At 45.7% G+C, this 15,829-nt stretch overlaps 1 protein-coding gene across 2 annotated transcripts in view; it reads right to left on the bottom strand.

The window, feature by feature from the left end:
* Positions 1–15,829, bottom strand: part of lbr (lamin B receptor) — a 40,634-nt gene that overhangs the window by 18,308 nt on the left and 6,497 nt on the right. For both annotated transcript variants that reach the window (XM_056301834.1, XM_056301835.1), the window contains exons 3-6: positions 12,990–13,193; positions 12,482–12,556; positions 1,535–1,709; positions 1,063–1,259 (exon numbers count right to left, since the gene is read on the bottom strand). In XM_056301834.1, the coding sequence (XP_056157809.1) occupies positions 1,063–1,259; positions 1,535–1,709; positions 12,482–12,556; positions 12,990–13,193 (651 nt within the window). The remainder of the gene's footprint in view (positions 1–1,062; positions 1,260–1,534; positions 1,710–12,481; positions 12,557–12,989; positions 13,194–15,829) is intronic.

Raw genomic sequence — 15,829 nt, forward strand, 5'->3', positions numbered from 1 at the left:
AAATACTCCTTTTTGGTGTAAGTGGTCCTTGTAAGAGGGAGATGAGTGTGAACACGTATCATTTAGTTAAAAAGAAAGCTCCTCAGATGGTTCTGAGTTGTTAACAGGCAAAGAAGACCCTGGAGGGAAAGAGAACAAGGGCTTGCATTCTGCTGTTCAGACTCTGGCGATTAATCCAATTCCTGGCCTCTGCCACAGCTAGCGAATGGGAAAGTCATGTTCCATACACAGGTCATAATAGGTAGAAGTTTACGTGTGTCTTTGCCATAAAAGTGAAAATGGGGGGTAACTCATTATGACCAAAAATACCTGTTTGTTTCGGTGCTACTATAAGGATAACAGAAAATGTGCTTAAATAACTAATTTTAGAGAATAAATACCACTGGGGCGTGGCCACACCTGTCTCAAGCCAGCGTCATTGCCTCGAGAGGTTAAAATAGACCCACCCCAAAGAAAGATGCACCAGAGATTGGGAGAGAACAGGATGACAGAGCTGCGAGGTCCTCCCCCCAACAAACGCAGTCTGTGTGGTTTCAACCTCTGGTGTTTCTTCATTTTGGGTACGGCTGTGATTTTTCTTGAGCCAATTACGCTGACCTGAGATAGGTGCAACCACACCCTACTCTGCCACAAATTGTAATAACATGTACAGCTTTTAACAAAAACAGATTTAAAAGCTCTATTAGTGCCTCAATTATTCAGAATGGGTGACTCCAAAGGAAGTGAAAAAGTGACCCATTGCAACCTGTGCTGCAAGTCCGACCCTTCCATCGTTGCTCTCCACCATAAAACATGAAGGAGAAACAGCAACAATTTGAGCAAAGTCAAACAACTCCCGTTTTATCTCTGTAATTTGCTTAGCACCCTATATGAATTTTGCTTTTTGTTTATTTCATTAAACCTATTTGTACAGCATATATTTTTCATTTGAAGAATTTGTGCGCACACACGGCTGTTTAAAAAAAACGGGAAAAATAAAGCATTTTCTGCGGGATATCGTTGTAAAATAAGAGGTCCATCCAAGTCAGGAGTTTGTGTATGCAAGAGGCTCTTGCCTCTCACCTTTCCAACAGGCAGGACGTAAAGCAACGCCTGGAACAAGATCCAGAAGATGACTACACCGGCAGCCTGGGTATCCCAGAAGGTCTCTAGTGGTGGCAGGGGAGGGGGGAAGTTGGCTAGGCTGGGGTCCTTCAGGTTAACCTGGGATAGAAGGAAGAAAACCCAGGCAGGCAGGAAGAGCAGCCAAAAAATGGCTCCTAGAGGCAGACAGACACATGGATCAGGGTTAATAGTATGAAACCCAATATTTTACCACTTAAAACTTGAGAAGTGTTCTTTGTTCAACTATTGAGTGTTTGTGTATTTGCTCCGAGTTCCTTTGTATGAATAAGGTCATTGGGGTTCAGACTTTTTACAAACTATAATTAACCAGAAACTTAAACTTTGTGTTTGACCAAAGCATATCATGTCCACTTTATGGAAAACACAAAAATAAATACAAATTTTGTCTCCGGCCCTGTCAACAACCTACCTATCTTGCCTCCAAAGTCCAGAGGGGTGGTTGGGGGGGCAGCAGATGCAGCTTCAAATTTGGCCTCCTTCTCCTCCTGCTGTTGCCTGGCTTCAGCTTCCTTGGCATCTCCATCATCCCTCCTGCGGCGCAGGTTGTAACGACTCTGGTTCTTCTCAGGTTCTTCCTCGACTTTCTGGAGAGAGTGTCAGGTTTAGTAATTCTCACAGAATTCTTCACGAGAAGAAGCAACACAGTGTGTGTGGATGAGACTAAAGAAAAACTAAATAGCTTACAGATCCAGCACGACAAGCATTTTCACAAACACATCAGTCCTATATTCAATGCCACCAATCAGGAGCAACACATTAATACAAAAGTTTCAATCTCAGTTGAGTAAAAGACCGTTCCAGGAACTCCACACACTATCTCAATGATTTTCAGTTTTATGTCAAGTAGACTGTGGGTACAAAGAGCAACAAGGTTCATTTACAGTGACCCCCGTCATCAATATGTCTTATTTCTTCATGCCTGGCTCTGTAGTTTACTCAAGCTAACATCAGTCACACGCCAGTCATTCTTTGTACTCCTCAGAAAACCGACTATAAGACTGGAGTTAGCTTTTTAAGTGAAAAAGCATCATGACCCTAATAAAAACTATCTTTCCACAACACTAAAGCACACACATCTATGCCATTGAACTACCAAATTATTATCTATTTGTATTAGCATGAACCTTAAAGACTAAAGTCCTGGTCATGTACACACAAAGCTTCTTAGAGAGCCTACAGTGACCTAGGGTTAACAAATAGCTCACATAGCTATTATGACCTAGCTGTAACTCCATAGTCCAGCTGGCGTCATATCAGCAATTCCAATCAGCATTCTGATCAAGATAAAGCAACATTAAAAATAAAGAAATAAATACATATGAGCAGCAACTAACTTGGTATTGGCTGCCCCAAAAATCCAAGGAAAGAGCACTACCTGTTAGCTAATTTAGGTGTCCTTATACAAACAGCTCTGACAAGTGATACAGACAGTTTTAAAATCTGAGAGACTAGAGGGCCGGCACATGTTAGAACACCATGTAACCTGAGTAAATGAAGCATGATCCCATGAGGGGAACATTGCTCAGCTGGAACAAACAAACAAACAAACAAACACACACACACACACAAAAAAAAAAAAACAAATACAAGCCACGTGGGCTCACACAAGCAGGCACGCATGTACGAACAGGCAAAATGCGCACGCACACAAACTTACAAACACGTCAAGAGGCCCCCCAACATGCATGCATCATGACATTCCTTTAGCTCAAGCAAAAGCCCATTCACAACCATGGAATTGAGCAGTGCCTGGAACATCAGTTGTTATTGTAATACTGTCTACCTAACGAATCTCATTTCAGTTCCACAGCAATGCAACAGGGAACAATTTGCAATATGTTGAATGACGGGGTGTACAACTTCCGTGTGTGAAATTCTGCACAATTCCAGTTATCCATTGAAAAACTCAAATTCAGCTGGTAAAACAGCAGTTGTGTTTAGTGAATTTAATATCCAGATACAAATATGGCAAGCACTGAGATTTAGATGGAAGTGTGGCTGTTTGTTAATCTGCTATATATATAGCAGGTTTTTTTTCTTTCGGAAATCATCAATGGTGTTGATAGAAGTGCTCAACAAATATAGCCAACTTGGCAGCTGATGAGTGCGTGACGCACGAAACAGGCTTGTACTGTTATGAATTAAAGGTTTTTTTCTACATCTATCTTAATATATATCGACACACACACATATATATATATATATATATATATATATATATATATATATATATATATATACACACACACCCACACACACATATCAGCCAAAACATAAAAACCTAATATTGTGCATGTCCCCCTCATGCTGCCAAAACAGCCTGTGACCCATCGAGGCACGACTCCACAAGACCTTTGAAGGTGTCCCCCTCTGATATCTGGCACCAAGACGTTAGCAGCAGATCCTTTAAGTCCTGTTAGTTGCGAGGTGGGGCCTTCATGAATCAGACTTGTTTTTCCGGCACAACCCACAGATGCTTGATCGGATTGAGATCTGGGTAATTTGGAGGCCAATGTAACATCTTGAACTGTTTATCATGTTCCTGAAATCATTCCTGAACAATGTGTGCAGTGTGGCAGGGCGTATTATCCTGCTGAAAGAGGCCACTGCCATCAGAGAATACCATTGCCATGAAGGGGTGTACCTGGTCTGCAACAATGTTTAGGTGGGAGGTACATGTCAAAGTAAGTTACATGAATGTCAGGACCCAAGGTATCCAAGCAGAACATTGCCCAGAGCATCACACTGCCTCCGCCGGCTTGCCTTCTTCCCATAGTGCATCCTGGTACCATCTCTTCCCCAGGTAAATGATACACATGTACCTGGCCGCCCACATATTGTAAAAAAAAAGTGATTCATTGGACCAGGCCACCTTCTTCCATTGCTCCATGGTCCAGTTCTGATGCTCATATGCCCATTGTAGGCACTTCTGACAGTGGACAGGGTTCAGCATGGGAACTCTGACCGGTCTGCGGCTACGCAGCAAGCTGCGATACACTGTGTGTTCTGACACCTGTCTATCATATCCAGCATTAACTTTTTCAGCGGTTTCAGCTACAGTAGCTCTTACGTGGGATCAGACCAGACCGACTAGCGTTCGCTCCCGACACGCATCAATAAGCCTTGTGCGCCCATGACCTTATCACCAGTTCATGGGTTGTCATTCCTTAGACCACGTTTGGTAAGTACTGACCACTGGATACCGGGAACACCCTACAAGACCTGCTGTTTTGGAAATCCTCTAACCCAATCATCTAGCCATCACAATCTGGCCCTTGTCAAAGTCACTCAGATCCTTACACTTGACCATTTTTCCTGCTTCCAACACATCAACTTAAAGAACAGACTGTTCACTTGCTGCCTAATATACCCCCCACCCCGGACAGGCGCCATTGTAACGAGATCATCAATGTTATTCACTTACCTGTCAGTGGTTTTAATGTTCTGGCTGATTGGTGTAAGTATATCTCATCCTTTTTCGGGTGGTATGTTTGAGGTTTCTGCACAGTATCTCAGCTGTTCCTAGGACTGCCCTCTTCTGGATAGAGACCCCAGATGTTGTTGCTGGAATCTGCTGGAGCCACTCTCCCAGTTTGGGAGTCACAGCCCCTAGTGCTCCATTTACCACTGGGACTACTGTGGATTTCACCTTCCGCATCTAATCTAGTTCTTCCCTAAGCCCTAGGTATTTCACTAACTTCTATGCTCTTTCTTCCTGATGTTGCCGTCGCTCGGAATTGCTACATTGATCACTACTTCTGTCTTCTGTTCCTTGTCAACCACCACATTGTCTGGTTGGTTAGGCAGCACCTGTTTGTCAGTCTGGAACTTGAAGTCCCAACGGATCTTGGCTCTGTCATTCTCAACCACCTTTGGCGGTGTCTCCCATTTGGAAGTGGGGACTTCCCGTCTGTATTCAGTACAGATATTCCTGTACACTATCCCAGCCACTTGGTTAGGCATTTCAGTGTATGCTTTTCCAACTAGCATTTTACACCCTGCTATTAAGCGGTGAACTGTCTCAAGGGTATCTGCACAGCCTGCATCTTGGACCCTGTCTGGTGTGGTAGACTCCTGCTTAAACCGATCTGGTCTTAAGTGCCTATTCTTGTGTTGCTATGATCACAGCCTCTGTGTTGTCCTTCAGTCCAGCCTTTTCTAGCCACTGGTAGGATTTCTCAATATCAGCTGTGTCTTCTATCTGCCGATGGTACAGCCCATCAAGGGGCTCGATCTTCCATGATACCTCCTCTTTTTCTTCCCCCGCACTTGGTCTTCTACTGCTGGAGGTACTCACTCAGCAGTTCATCCTGGGAGGCCCCTTTTCTGATGTACTCATGGATGTTCCTTGTTTCATCCTGGATAGTGGCCCTGACATTCACTAACCCTCGGCCCCCATCTTTTCCTTATCATACAATCTCGGGCTGTTGGACTTCGGGTGCAACCTTCCATGCGTTGTGAGGGGTTTCTGTGTCCTTTATCTCCTCCATTGGCCAGCTTATTATTCTAGCTGGGTATCTGACGACTGGTACGGCATATATGATGATGGCTTGTATCTTGTTTTTTCCCATTGACCTGGCTCCTCAGGACCTGCCTCATTCTCTGGAGGTAGTTGACCTCCTTGCCAAGCACATCACAGGGTGTGCTCCAATTATCAGGGCATCACACTGCTCAACCTCCCTGGGAAAGTCTACTCTAGGGTGCTGGAAAGGAGGCTCCAACCGATTGTCGAACCTCGGATCCAGGAGGAATGCAGATTCCATCCTGGCCGTGGAACAACGGACCAACTCTTTACCCTTGCGGAAGTGCTGTGGGAGGCTTGGGAGTTTGACCAGCCAGTCTACATGTGTTTTGTGGACTTGGAGAAGGCTTACGACCATGTACTCCGGGATCACTCTGTGGGGGGTACTGCAGGAGTATGGGGTACCGGGGCAGTTGCTACAAGCCATCCAGTCCTTGTATAACCAAAGTGAGAGCTGTGTCCGCATTCTCGGCACAAAGACAAACACGTTTTCAGTGGGTGTTGGACTCCGCCAAGGTTGCTGCTTGTCTCCGATTCTGTTTGTGATATTCATGGACAGGATCTCAAGGCGCAGCCAAGAGGAGGAGTATGTCCATTTTGGGAACCTCAGAATTGCATCTCTGCTCTTCACAGATGATGTTATTTTGTTGGCTTCATCAGTGCTTCATGCGTGCACTGTGGCGGTTTGCAGGTGAGTGTGAAACGGCTGGGATGAGAGTCAGCAACTCCAAGTCTGAGGCCATGGTTCTCTACCAGAAAATGGTGGACTGCTCCCTCCGGGATGGGGATGAGTTGTTACCTCAAGTGAAGGAGTTCAAGTATCTCAGGGTCTTGTTCACGAGTGAGGGTAGGATGGAGCAGGAGATTGACAGGCAGATTGGTGCAGCATCAGCAGTAATGCGGACATTGTACCGGACCGTTTTGGTGAAGAGGGAGCTGAGCAGGTAGGCAAAGCTCTCAATTTACTAGTCAATCTTCGTTCCAACCCTCACCTATGGTCATGAGCTTTGGGTTGTGACCGAAAGGGTGAGATCAGGGATACAAGTGGCTGAAATTAGTTTCCTTCATAGGGTGTCTGGGCTCATTCTTAGAGATATGGTGAGGAGCTTGGCCATCCGGAGGGAGCTCGGAGTAGAGCCGCTGCTCCTCTGCGTTGAAAGGAGCCAGTTCAGGTGCTTCGGGCATCTTATTAGAATGCCTCCTGGGTGCCTTCCTTTGGAGGTTTTCCGGGCACATCCAACTGGGAAGAGACCCCAGGGTAGACCCAGAACTTGCTGGAGGGACTACAAATCCCATCTGGCCTAGGAACACCTTGGGATCCCCCAGGATGAGCTGGAGGGCGTTGCTGGGGAGAGGGACGTCTAGAGTGCCCTACTTGGCTTGCCGCCACCGCGACCCGACCCCGGAGAAGCGGCTGATATGATGAGATGAGATGAGATTAGAGGAGCTCCTTGTTGCCTCATGGTTTCCATTTGTCTGTGGAATACCCAGGTAGTTGTAACTGTCCTGTATGTCTGTTATGCTGCCGTCTGGTAATTCAACCCCTTCAGTGTTCATCACCTTTCCTCTTTTACCCACCATTCGACCGCACTTGTCCAGTCCGAATTGATGTCGTTGCTGTAGATCCTGGTGAGGTGGATCAACAAGTCAATTTCTCGCTCATTCCTGGCACACAGCTTAATGTCATCCATGTACAGAAGGTGGCTGATGGTAACGCCACTTCTGAACCTGTATCCATATCCACTCTTTGTGATGATCTGATTGAGGGGGTTCAGGCCTATGCAGAACAGCAGCAGGGATAGTGCATCATCTTGGTATATGCCATATTCTATAGTTACCTGTGTGATTGTCTTTGAGTTGGCCTCTAGTGTTGTTTTCCACATTCGCATTGAGTTCTTGTGAAGGCTATTAGTTTTGTATTGGCTTTGTATAGTGCCAAGCACTCCAGTAACCAGGTGTGGGGCATTGAATCGTAGGCTTTCTTGTAGTCAATTCAGGCTGTGCTCAGGTTTGCCTGTCTGGTCTTAATGTCTTGGGTGACTGCTCTAAAAACTAGTAGCTGATGCTTTGACTCTCTGGTGTTGTTCCTTTCTGAGTTTCGCTCATGTATTGACTCATGTGCCCATTCAGCTTAGCTGCTGTGATGCCTGACAGGATCTTCCATGTTGTGGAGAGACAGGTAGTTTGAAGGTGTTGCACCCTTGCAGGGATCCTTCATGATCAGTGCTGTTCTCCCCTGCGTTAGCCAGTCAGGGTGAGACCCTGATGTTAGAGCCGGTTCATTTATGTCGTCAGGTATTCATGGAGTGCCGTTAGCTTCTTCAACCAGTAGGCGTGAATCACGTCAGGGCCTGGTGCAGTCCAGCTCTTCATGTTTGAGACTCGTTGTTGGATGTTGGCCACTGATGATAACTGGTTCTTGTTCTGGGGTATTGATGTGATCTGCTCTTAGGCTCACCAGCCCCTGGGCATTGGTGTTATGTGATGCCTCCTTTTCCCATATATCCCAGTATCGCTCAGTCTCTGCTATGGGTGGGTCTAATGTTTTTCCCTTGTTACTCTGCAGCTGGGAGTACACTTTGGATGGTTCTTTGAGGAACAGGCCATTTACTCTTTTGGCTTCTACTTCTCTAGTGTATCTCTTAAGCCTATCAGCCAGAGCTGTGAGCCTTTGTGTGTGTATATATATATATATAGATATATATATATATGTGTGTGTGTGTGTGTGTGTACATGTATGTATTTTTTCCCCCCAGCCACATTGCTGGTAGATGCATAAAATCACAGCCATGCAGTCTATATAGACAAGCACTGGCAGTAGAATAGGTCACAGTAACTTCCAATGTGGCTGTGCTGTCATAGGATGCCACCGTTCCAACAAGTCAGTTGGTCAAATGTCTGACCTGCCCAGGTTAACTTTAAGTGCCATTATTGTAAAGTGGAAATGTCTCGGAGCAACAATAGCTCAGTTGGTCAAATGTCTGACCTGCCCAGGTTAACTCTAAGTGCCATTATTGTAAAGTGGGAAACGTCTCGGAGCAACAATAGCTCAGCCATGAAGCGGTAGGCCACATAAGCTCACAGAACGGGGCCGCTGACTGCTTAAGTGTATTGTGCATGAAAATCATCTGTCCTCCATCGGAACACTCACTACCGAGTTCCAAACTGCCTCTGGAAGCAATGTCAACACGAGAACTGTTCGTAGGAAGCTTCATGAAATGGGTTTCCATGGTCCAGCAGCCACACACATGCCTAAGATGTGCAATGTCAAGCGTTGGCTGGAGGGGTGCAAAGCACACCACCATAGGACTCTGGACCAATGCAAATGCATTCTCTGGAGTGATGAATCACACTTCACTATCTGGCAGTCTGACAGATCAATCTGAGTTTGGCATATGCCAGAAGAATGCTACCTGTCCAAATGGAATTGTGCCAACTTTAAAGTTTGGTGGAGGAGGAAAAATGGTCTGGGTCCGTTTTTGATGGTTTGTGCTAAGCCCCTTAATTCCAGTGAAAGGAAATTTTATTGCTACAGCTGCATGCTTCCAACTTTAAGACAACATTCTGGGGAAGGCCCTTTTCTGTTTGAGCATAACCATGCCCCCGTGCAAAAAGCACACAAAATCATGAAGACATGGTTCGCAGAGTCTGGTGTTGAAGAACTTGACTGGCCTGAACAGAGCCCTGATCTAAACTCCATCTAACACCTCTGGGATAACTGGATTGTTGACTGTGAGCCAGGCCTTTCCCCTCCAACATCAGTAGCCAACCTCACTAATGCTCTTGTGGCTGAATAGGAGAGAATCCCTGCAGCCATGTTCCAAAATCAAGTGGAAAGCCTTCCCAGAAGAGTGGAGGCTGTTACAGGAGCAAGGAGGAGACCAGCTCCATATATATGTAGATAGAGATAGAGATAGAGAGAGAGAGAGAGATAGATAGATAGATAGATAGATAGATAGATAGATAGATAATCTCATTCCAAAAACATGGGCTGGTCCCATATTTTTGGAAGGAGATATTCAACAAGCACATATGGGTGTGATGTCTGTGTGTCCACATACTTTTGCCATGTAGTGTATATTATGGCTGTCAAAATTAGCCAAAAATGACATTCGATTTCCTTCTAAAAAATGAAAAATAAAAAAAACACATAATAGGTTCAAACCCATTCGAATATATCAGGAATCAGGAACACTCTTTCGAAATGCTGTTTCCCCCAGCCCACAGCAGCGCAACACAAAGACAAAAACACACCGAAAAACTACAACACACATATCCAAACTAACACATATGTCAAAACTAAACAAAAAAAATCACTGTCCAAGGGAATGAACGCCAGCCAGGGTGAATGTCGGAACCACTGGTATGCATGGGCTAGCAATTAGCTTAGCCTGCCCCGCTTCCGCGTCCTGTCAGACTGCCCTCGGCGTTTCCTCCTCAGGCGCAGCTCCAGGCATGGGCTGTGGTCCCTGGGCCCACCGGACGAAGCAGACCAAGCTCTCACAAACAGCCGATCCAGCACCAGCTCTCCCAGCCAGACACCCTTGACACACCTCCCCACACTCCTCACGACGACATTAAAAACACCAGTCAATGCCAAGTGAGGCCGTCGCCAGACCGCCCTCGGTGTTATCAGAACTGCCGGTCTGCATGGGCTAGCAGTTAGCGTAGCCTGCCCCACTCCCCCAGCCAATCCAGCGCCAGCTCTCCCAGCCATCAAACAAAGACAAAACTTAGACACAAACGTGGACAAAGACACTGCATAGACAGTACTGGGTGAGGCCGCTGCAAACGCAAATTCGCGCCGCCCTCTTCCCACACAACACTGGGTGAGGTCACTGCAAATGCAAATTCGTAAAGCCATGTTCCCAAACCGCAAGGCTATATTGTAGCGACCAGGGGATGTGGTCGTTCTGACTGTCGGCAGAGCTGCACTAGTGGAGTACAGGGACTCATGGGACTGTTAATGTTTGAGTTGACTGTGTTGTATTTTTGCGTGTTTGGGTGTTCTGTTCGTGATGGGATGTGTTGTTGTTTGGGGGGGTTGACTCAGACTTGGTAGAGGACTGTTACTGACTGACTGACTGACCTTAGGACCGTGATCTAGACTGATGTCGCCATTTGTGACATCAGGGTGGGGGACTCATTACATTGTCTGTTCTGGCCATTGTGAAAATAAATTAGCACTCCCAGGGTCGTGCGGTGTATGGGGGCATGGGAGTTGCGATTAAAAAGAGATCTCTGCCTCTCAAAATCCTTCTTCCATGCCACTTCACCACAATATTTTTGCGCATTATGTCCATAAGAGGGTAAACCAATACAACAAGAGACATTACTTGTATAGGTATATTTATTTCAATGTCACATGTCATTTCAAAGATCTACATACCTACAGTGCATCCGGAAAGTATTCACACCCCTTCACTTTCCCCACATTTTGTTATGTTACAGCCTTATTCCAAAATGGATTAAATTCCTTTTTTTTTCTCATCAATCTACATACAATACCCCATAATGACAAAGCGAAAAAGGTTTTGTAGAAATTTTTGCAAATGTATTAAAAATAAAAAAATAAAATATTGCATGTACATAGGTATTCACACCCTTTACTCAGTACTTGGTTGAGGCACCCTTGGCAGCGATTACAGCCTCAAGTCTTTTTTGGTATGAAGCTACAAGCTTGGCACACCTATATTTTGGGTATTTCTCCCATTCTTCTCTGCAGATCCTCTCGAGCTCTGTAAGGTTAGATGGGGAGCGTTGCTGCACAGCTATTTTCAGGTCTTTCCAGAGATGTTCAATGGGGTTCAAGTCTGGGCTCTGGCTGGGCCACTCAAGGACATTCACAGACTTGTCCCGAAGCCACTCCTTCATTGTCTTGGCTGTGTGCTTAGGGTCGTTGTCGTGTTGAAAGGTAAACCTTCGCCCCAGTCTGAGGTCCTGAGCGCTCTGGAGCAGGTTTTCATCAAGGATCCATCTGATCTTTGCTCCATTCATCTTTCCCTCGACCCTGACTAGTCTCCCAGTTCCTGCCGCTGAAGAACATCCCCACAGCATGATGCTGCCACCACCATGCGTCACTGCATGGTCTGGTTTCCTCCAGACGTGACGTTTGGCATTCAGGCCAAAGAGTTCAATCTTGGTTTCATCAGACCAGAGAATCTTGTTTCTCATGGTCTGAGAGTCCTTTAGGTGCTTTCTGGCAAACTCCAAGCAGGCTGTCATGTGCCTTTTACTGAGCAGAGGCTTCCGTGTGGCCACTCTACCATAAAGGCTTGATTAGTGGAGTGCTGCAGAGATGGTTGTCCTTCTGGAAGGTTCTCCCATCTCCACAGAGGAACGCTGGAGCTCTGTCAGAATGACCATCGGGTTCTTGGTCACCTCCCTGACCAAGGCCCTTCTCCCCCCGATTGCTCAGTTTGGCTGGGCGGCCAGTTCTAGGAAGAGTCCTGGTGGATCCAAACTTCTTCCATTTACGAATGATGGAGATCACTGTGCTCTTTGGGACCTTCAAAGCTGTAGAAATTTTTTTGTACCCTTCCCCAGATCTGTGCCTCGATATAATCCTGTCTCGGAGGTCCCCAGACAATTCCTTTGACTTCATGGCTTGGTTTCTGCTCTGACATGCACTGTCAACAGTGGGACCTTATATAGACAAGTTTGTGCCTTTCCAAATCATGTCCAATCCATTGAATTTACTACAGGTGGACTCCAATCAAGATGTAAAAACATCTCAAGGATGATCAGTGGAAACAGGATGAACCTGAGCTCAATTTTGAGTGAAATTAGATGAGGAATACACAGTCAAACTTGAAACAAATACAAAACACTCACCTCATTCACTTTGTTAGCAGTGTCATTCTCCTCATGTTTATTGTTGCTATTGACCTCAACAGGCTTTTCAGGTTGCTGGCCATGAAACCATGGAGGGACAGATATAGAGGGACAAAGGAAGAAGACACGAGGAAGATGCGTGAGTGCATGTTATAAAAAACAAATAAATACAAAGAAACAAAAGAGAGAACCTGGGCCATGTGATTTACAATAATTTGGTAATCATCAAAGTTGAAAAGCCAGAGAACTGACTTCTGAGAAAATTAATGTACAGAAAAAACTAAGCAAAATCACAGTGGGTGTAACAACGTCAAAGAAACGATGCGGTCTTGTAGTTATCAGGCATGATCATTTATGTAGGTCCACAATTTTTCAAAAGTAATGAAATCATGAAGTTCATTGTCCACTTTCTAGATAATCAAAAGGAACACTTTCAGATAACAGATTCCCTCCCTTCAATCATCTCTACTGCGCAATGATGAGCGATCGGAAAGCTGGGGTATATTACCAGGGGGCTGACCCTGACCTCCACTACTTCCTTCAGCCTGGAATCCCTGCGGGAGGAGGGTACACTCTCTGTTATGGCAGCAGCGGCAACAGCAGCTGCAGTACGGGAGGAGGAGCGCCGTGTGGTCCTGGCAGGGGAACGTGAGCGGCTTCGACGGCGGCCCGGAGAGCGAGAGCGGGAACGTTGACGGAATCCAGCAGGGTGCTAAAAGGAAACAGAAAAGGAGAGGGCAAAGTTACTGCACAGCAACCATTTCTAATGCACATTACTTTGAAGTCAAAGGGAGTCATTGTGCAAATGTCTTGCAACAAGAGGGAATTAAAAGGCAGTCAAGGGAGAATAAATAAACATAATATACAAAATAAACTCATGCAATCCATGATAGCACAAGATCTTTCATACTGGTTCCTCTCCAAAGAATCTGGTACACCCTTATCCCTTTTCAACCAAAGTAGCTCTGGTTCCATTCAGGATCCTGAGAACGTTGGTGTTGTGTGGCGAACAGGCCCACGTTTCGACCAGTTTTTAGCGGAACCATTGTATGTCATCAACGGGGGACTTTGTGCGTTGCACACCGGATGTAAACAATTAGCTACATCCCACTGAAACCCACTAGCTAGCAATAATATGGCATCATTTTATTACGTTGTGCAGCTCCACTTTTGGACAACTCTTTTTTATTGTCTCGGCAGTCCTCAAGTTTTTTTTAACTTGTTGATAATTTGTTCTTGCGTTCGAGTGAACCCATTCTTGGCCATCTCTTCTACTAATTCGCCTTACAGCTTGTTCTTTCTTGTGCTACTCTCTAGTTTTTCCTGAAACTCAGGAGATGCCCAGATAACAACCAAACACTGAGTTTCCTCAGCTGACCACTGCGCACCCTTGTTATCTGCCGATTTCACCATTATCTACTGTTAGGCTATCTCCTTTCTTCTTCGTCTGGAATGTCACGTGCCCATTGATGTCGTCATGGTTCGCGCTGAAAAACCCGCTATTTTTTGGTGCCGGTTCGGAACGAAATTTTCGGGTTCGCAACCAATTTATTTTTGGTTGAAATGCTCTGAACCGTTCAAAATAAGGGTTTGCGAACCAGCACCGAACCCGTTCCTTGTTGGTGGAAAGGGGCTATTTGTGTGAATTTGCAGCAACACTTTAGTCAGATTTCTCATGGGTGAACTGAATTGGAATTTCAAAAAGGTATTATCTGATACCATGAATAAGGCTACACTACCGAGGTTGCACAATCCTGGTAAGAGCTTTTTTGTGCTTTAGCGCTGTGCCTCCTGCACTAGCTTTATCAGAAAACTAACTGATACTTAACTGGACAAAATGTTGATAAACTAAAGAGGAATCAGGCTAGATGCCTGAATGGCTTTAGTGGAGTATACAAATTTAACATCCATAGCTAAAGTTTAACAATAATTGGCTTGTGGCTACTGTCTGTGATTACCCTGTATTCTATCAACAGCTGTGATTGATTTATCAAAATGAATGATTAACAGTCCTGCCTTAAGGATCAAACCCACTAAGTAATAGCTCTCTGTTGCTATTTTGGCTTACCAACAATAACTTTGATCAATCCACTGACCAAACTGATTGATTGAGTCAACTAACAATTATCCTTATATGCTCTATTTCAAGTCAACACAGAGATAAAACAAAAAAAACATATCACAAGTATGAAATGGCAAATCAAACATGACGGATTTTGAGATCCACCAGTTTCTGTAATTGGTAGATTTTTCAGCCTTGGCTGTTTTCGCAGTACAATGCAAAGACACCACCTTAACTATGAATTTTGTGGATAAGGTGACGGACATCATTATGAAGGGGGATGAAACAATGGACTCTTATGATGTTAAGTCTGTCTACACATGTGTCCTGTTGATGAAGCAGTGGAGGTAGTCCGTATGAAATTACAGGACGACCCCCAACCTTAGCAATAAGACCATCCTTAACACTGACCAAGTGTGTCTGCTCCTGAAGCTGTGTCTTCAGTCCACGTACCTCACATACAGGAGGCAGTACTACAGGCAGAGGCATGGGTATGCTATGGGTTCCCCAGTCTCACCTACAGGTGAGACTGGATCTGACTCTCACCGTCCACTGGAGCACAAACAAGGAGTCATTAGGACGCTGTACCACCACGCTGACAACGTCCCCACTGACAGAGCGGCCGGGGAAGGGGAGAAATCCCACGTTGAACAGGCCTTGGTTAAGTGTGGTTATCCTAACTGGGTGTTTGTCAAAGTCAAGAAGACGCCCTAACAGTGCACCAGCCAATCGAAGAAAGGAGAAGGACAAAAGCCACCTAAGTGTAAACCAGTGGTGATTCCATATGTGGCGGGAGTGGCAAAAAAGTTAAGACGCATATTTTTCAAACACCACGTCTCAGTTGCTTTCAAACCCCAAAACATTCTGTGCCAGAAGTTGGTCCATCCCGGGGCATCCGGGTAGCATGGCGGTCTATTCCATTGTCTACCACCACGGGGAACGTTGGTTCGAATCCCAATGTTATCTCCGGCTTGGTCAGGCGTCCCAATAGACACAATTGGCCGTGTCTGCGGGTAGGAAGCCGGATGCGGGTATGTGTCCTGGTAGCTGCACTAGTGCTTCCTCTGGTCAGTTGGTCGGTCGGGGTGCCTGTTCAGGGGGGAGGGGGAACTGGGGGAAATAGTGTGATCCTCCGATGTGCTACGTCCCCCTGGCGTAAAAGCCCCCCCCAAAAAAGGATCAGGTCCCCCAGCACAAACAGAGCAATATAGTGTAGGCTGTTGAGTGCCAGGAGGAGGATTGCCGTGACTTGTACATTGGGAAAACCAAACAGACGCAGGCCAAGA

This window comes from Lampris incognitus, unplaced genomic scaffold (genome assembly GCF_029633865.1).
Source record: "Lampris incognitus isolate fLamInc1 unplaced genomic scaffold, fLamInc1.hap2 scaffold_175, whole genome shotgun sequence".
Classification (NCBI taxonomy): domain Eukaryota; kingdom Metazoa; phylum Chordata; class Actinopteri; order Lampriformes; family Lampridae; genus Lampris; species Lampris incognitus.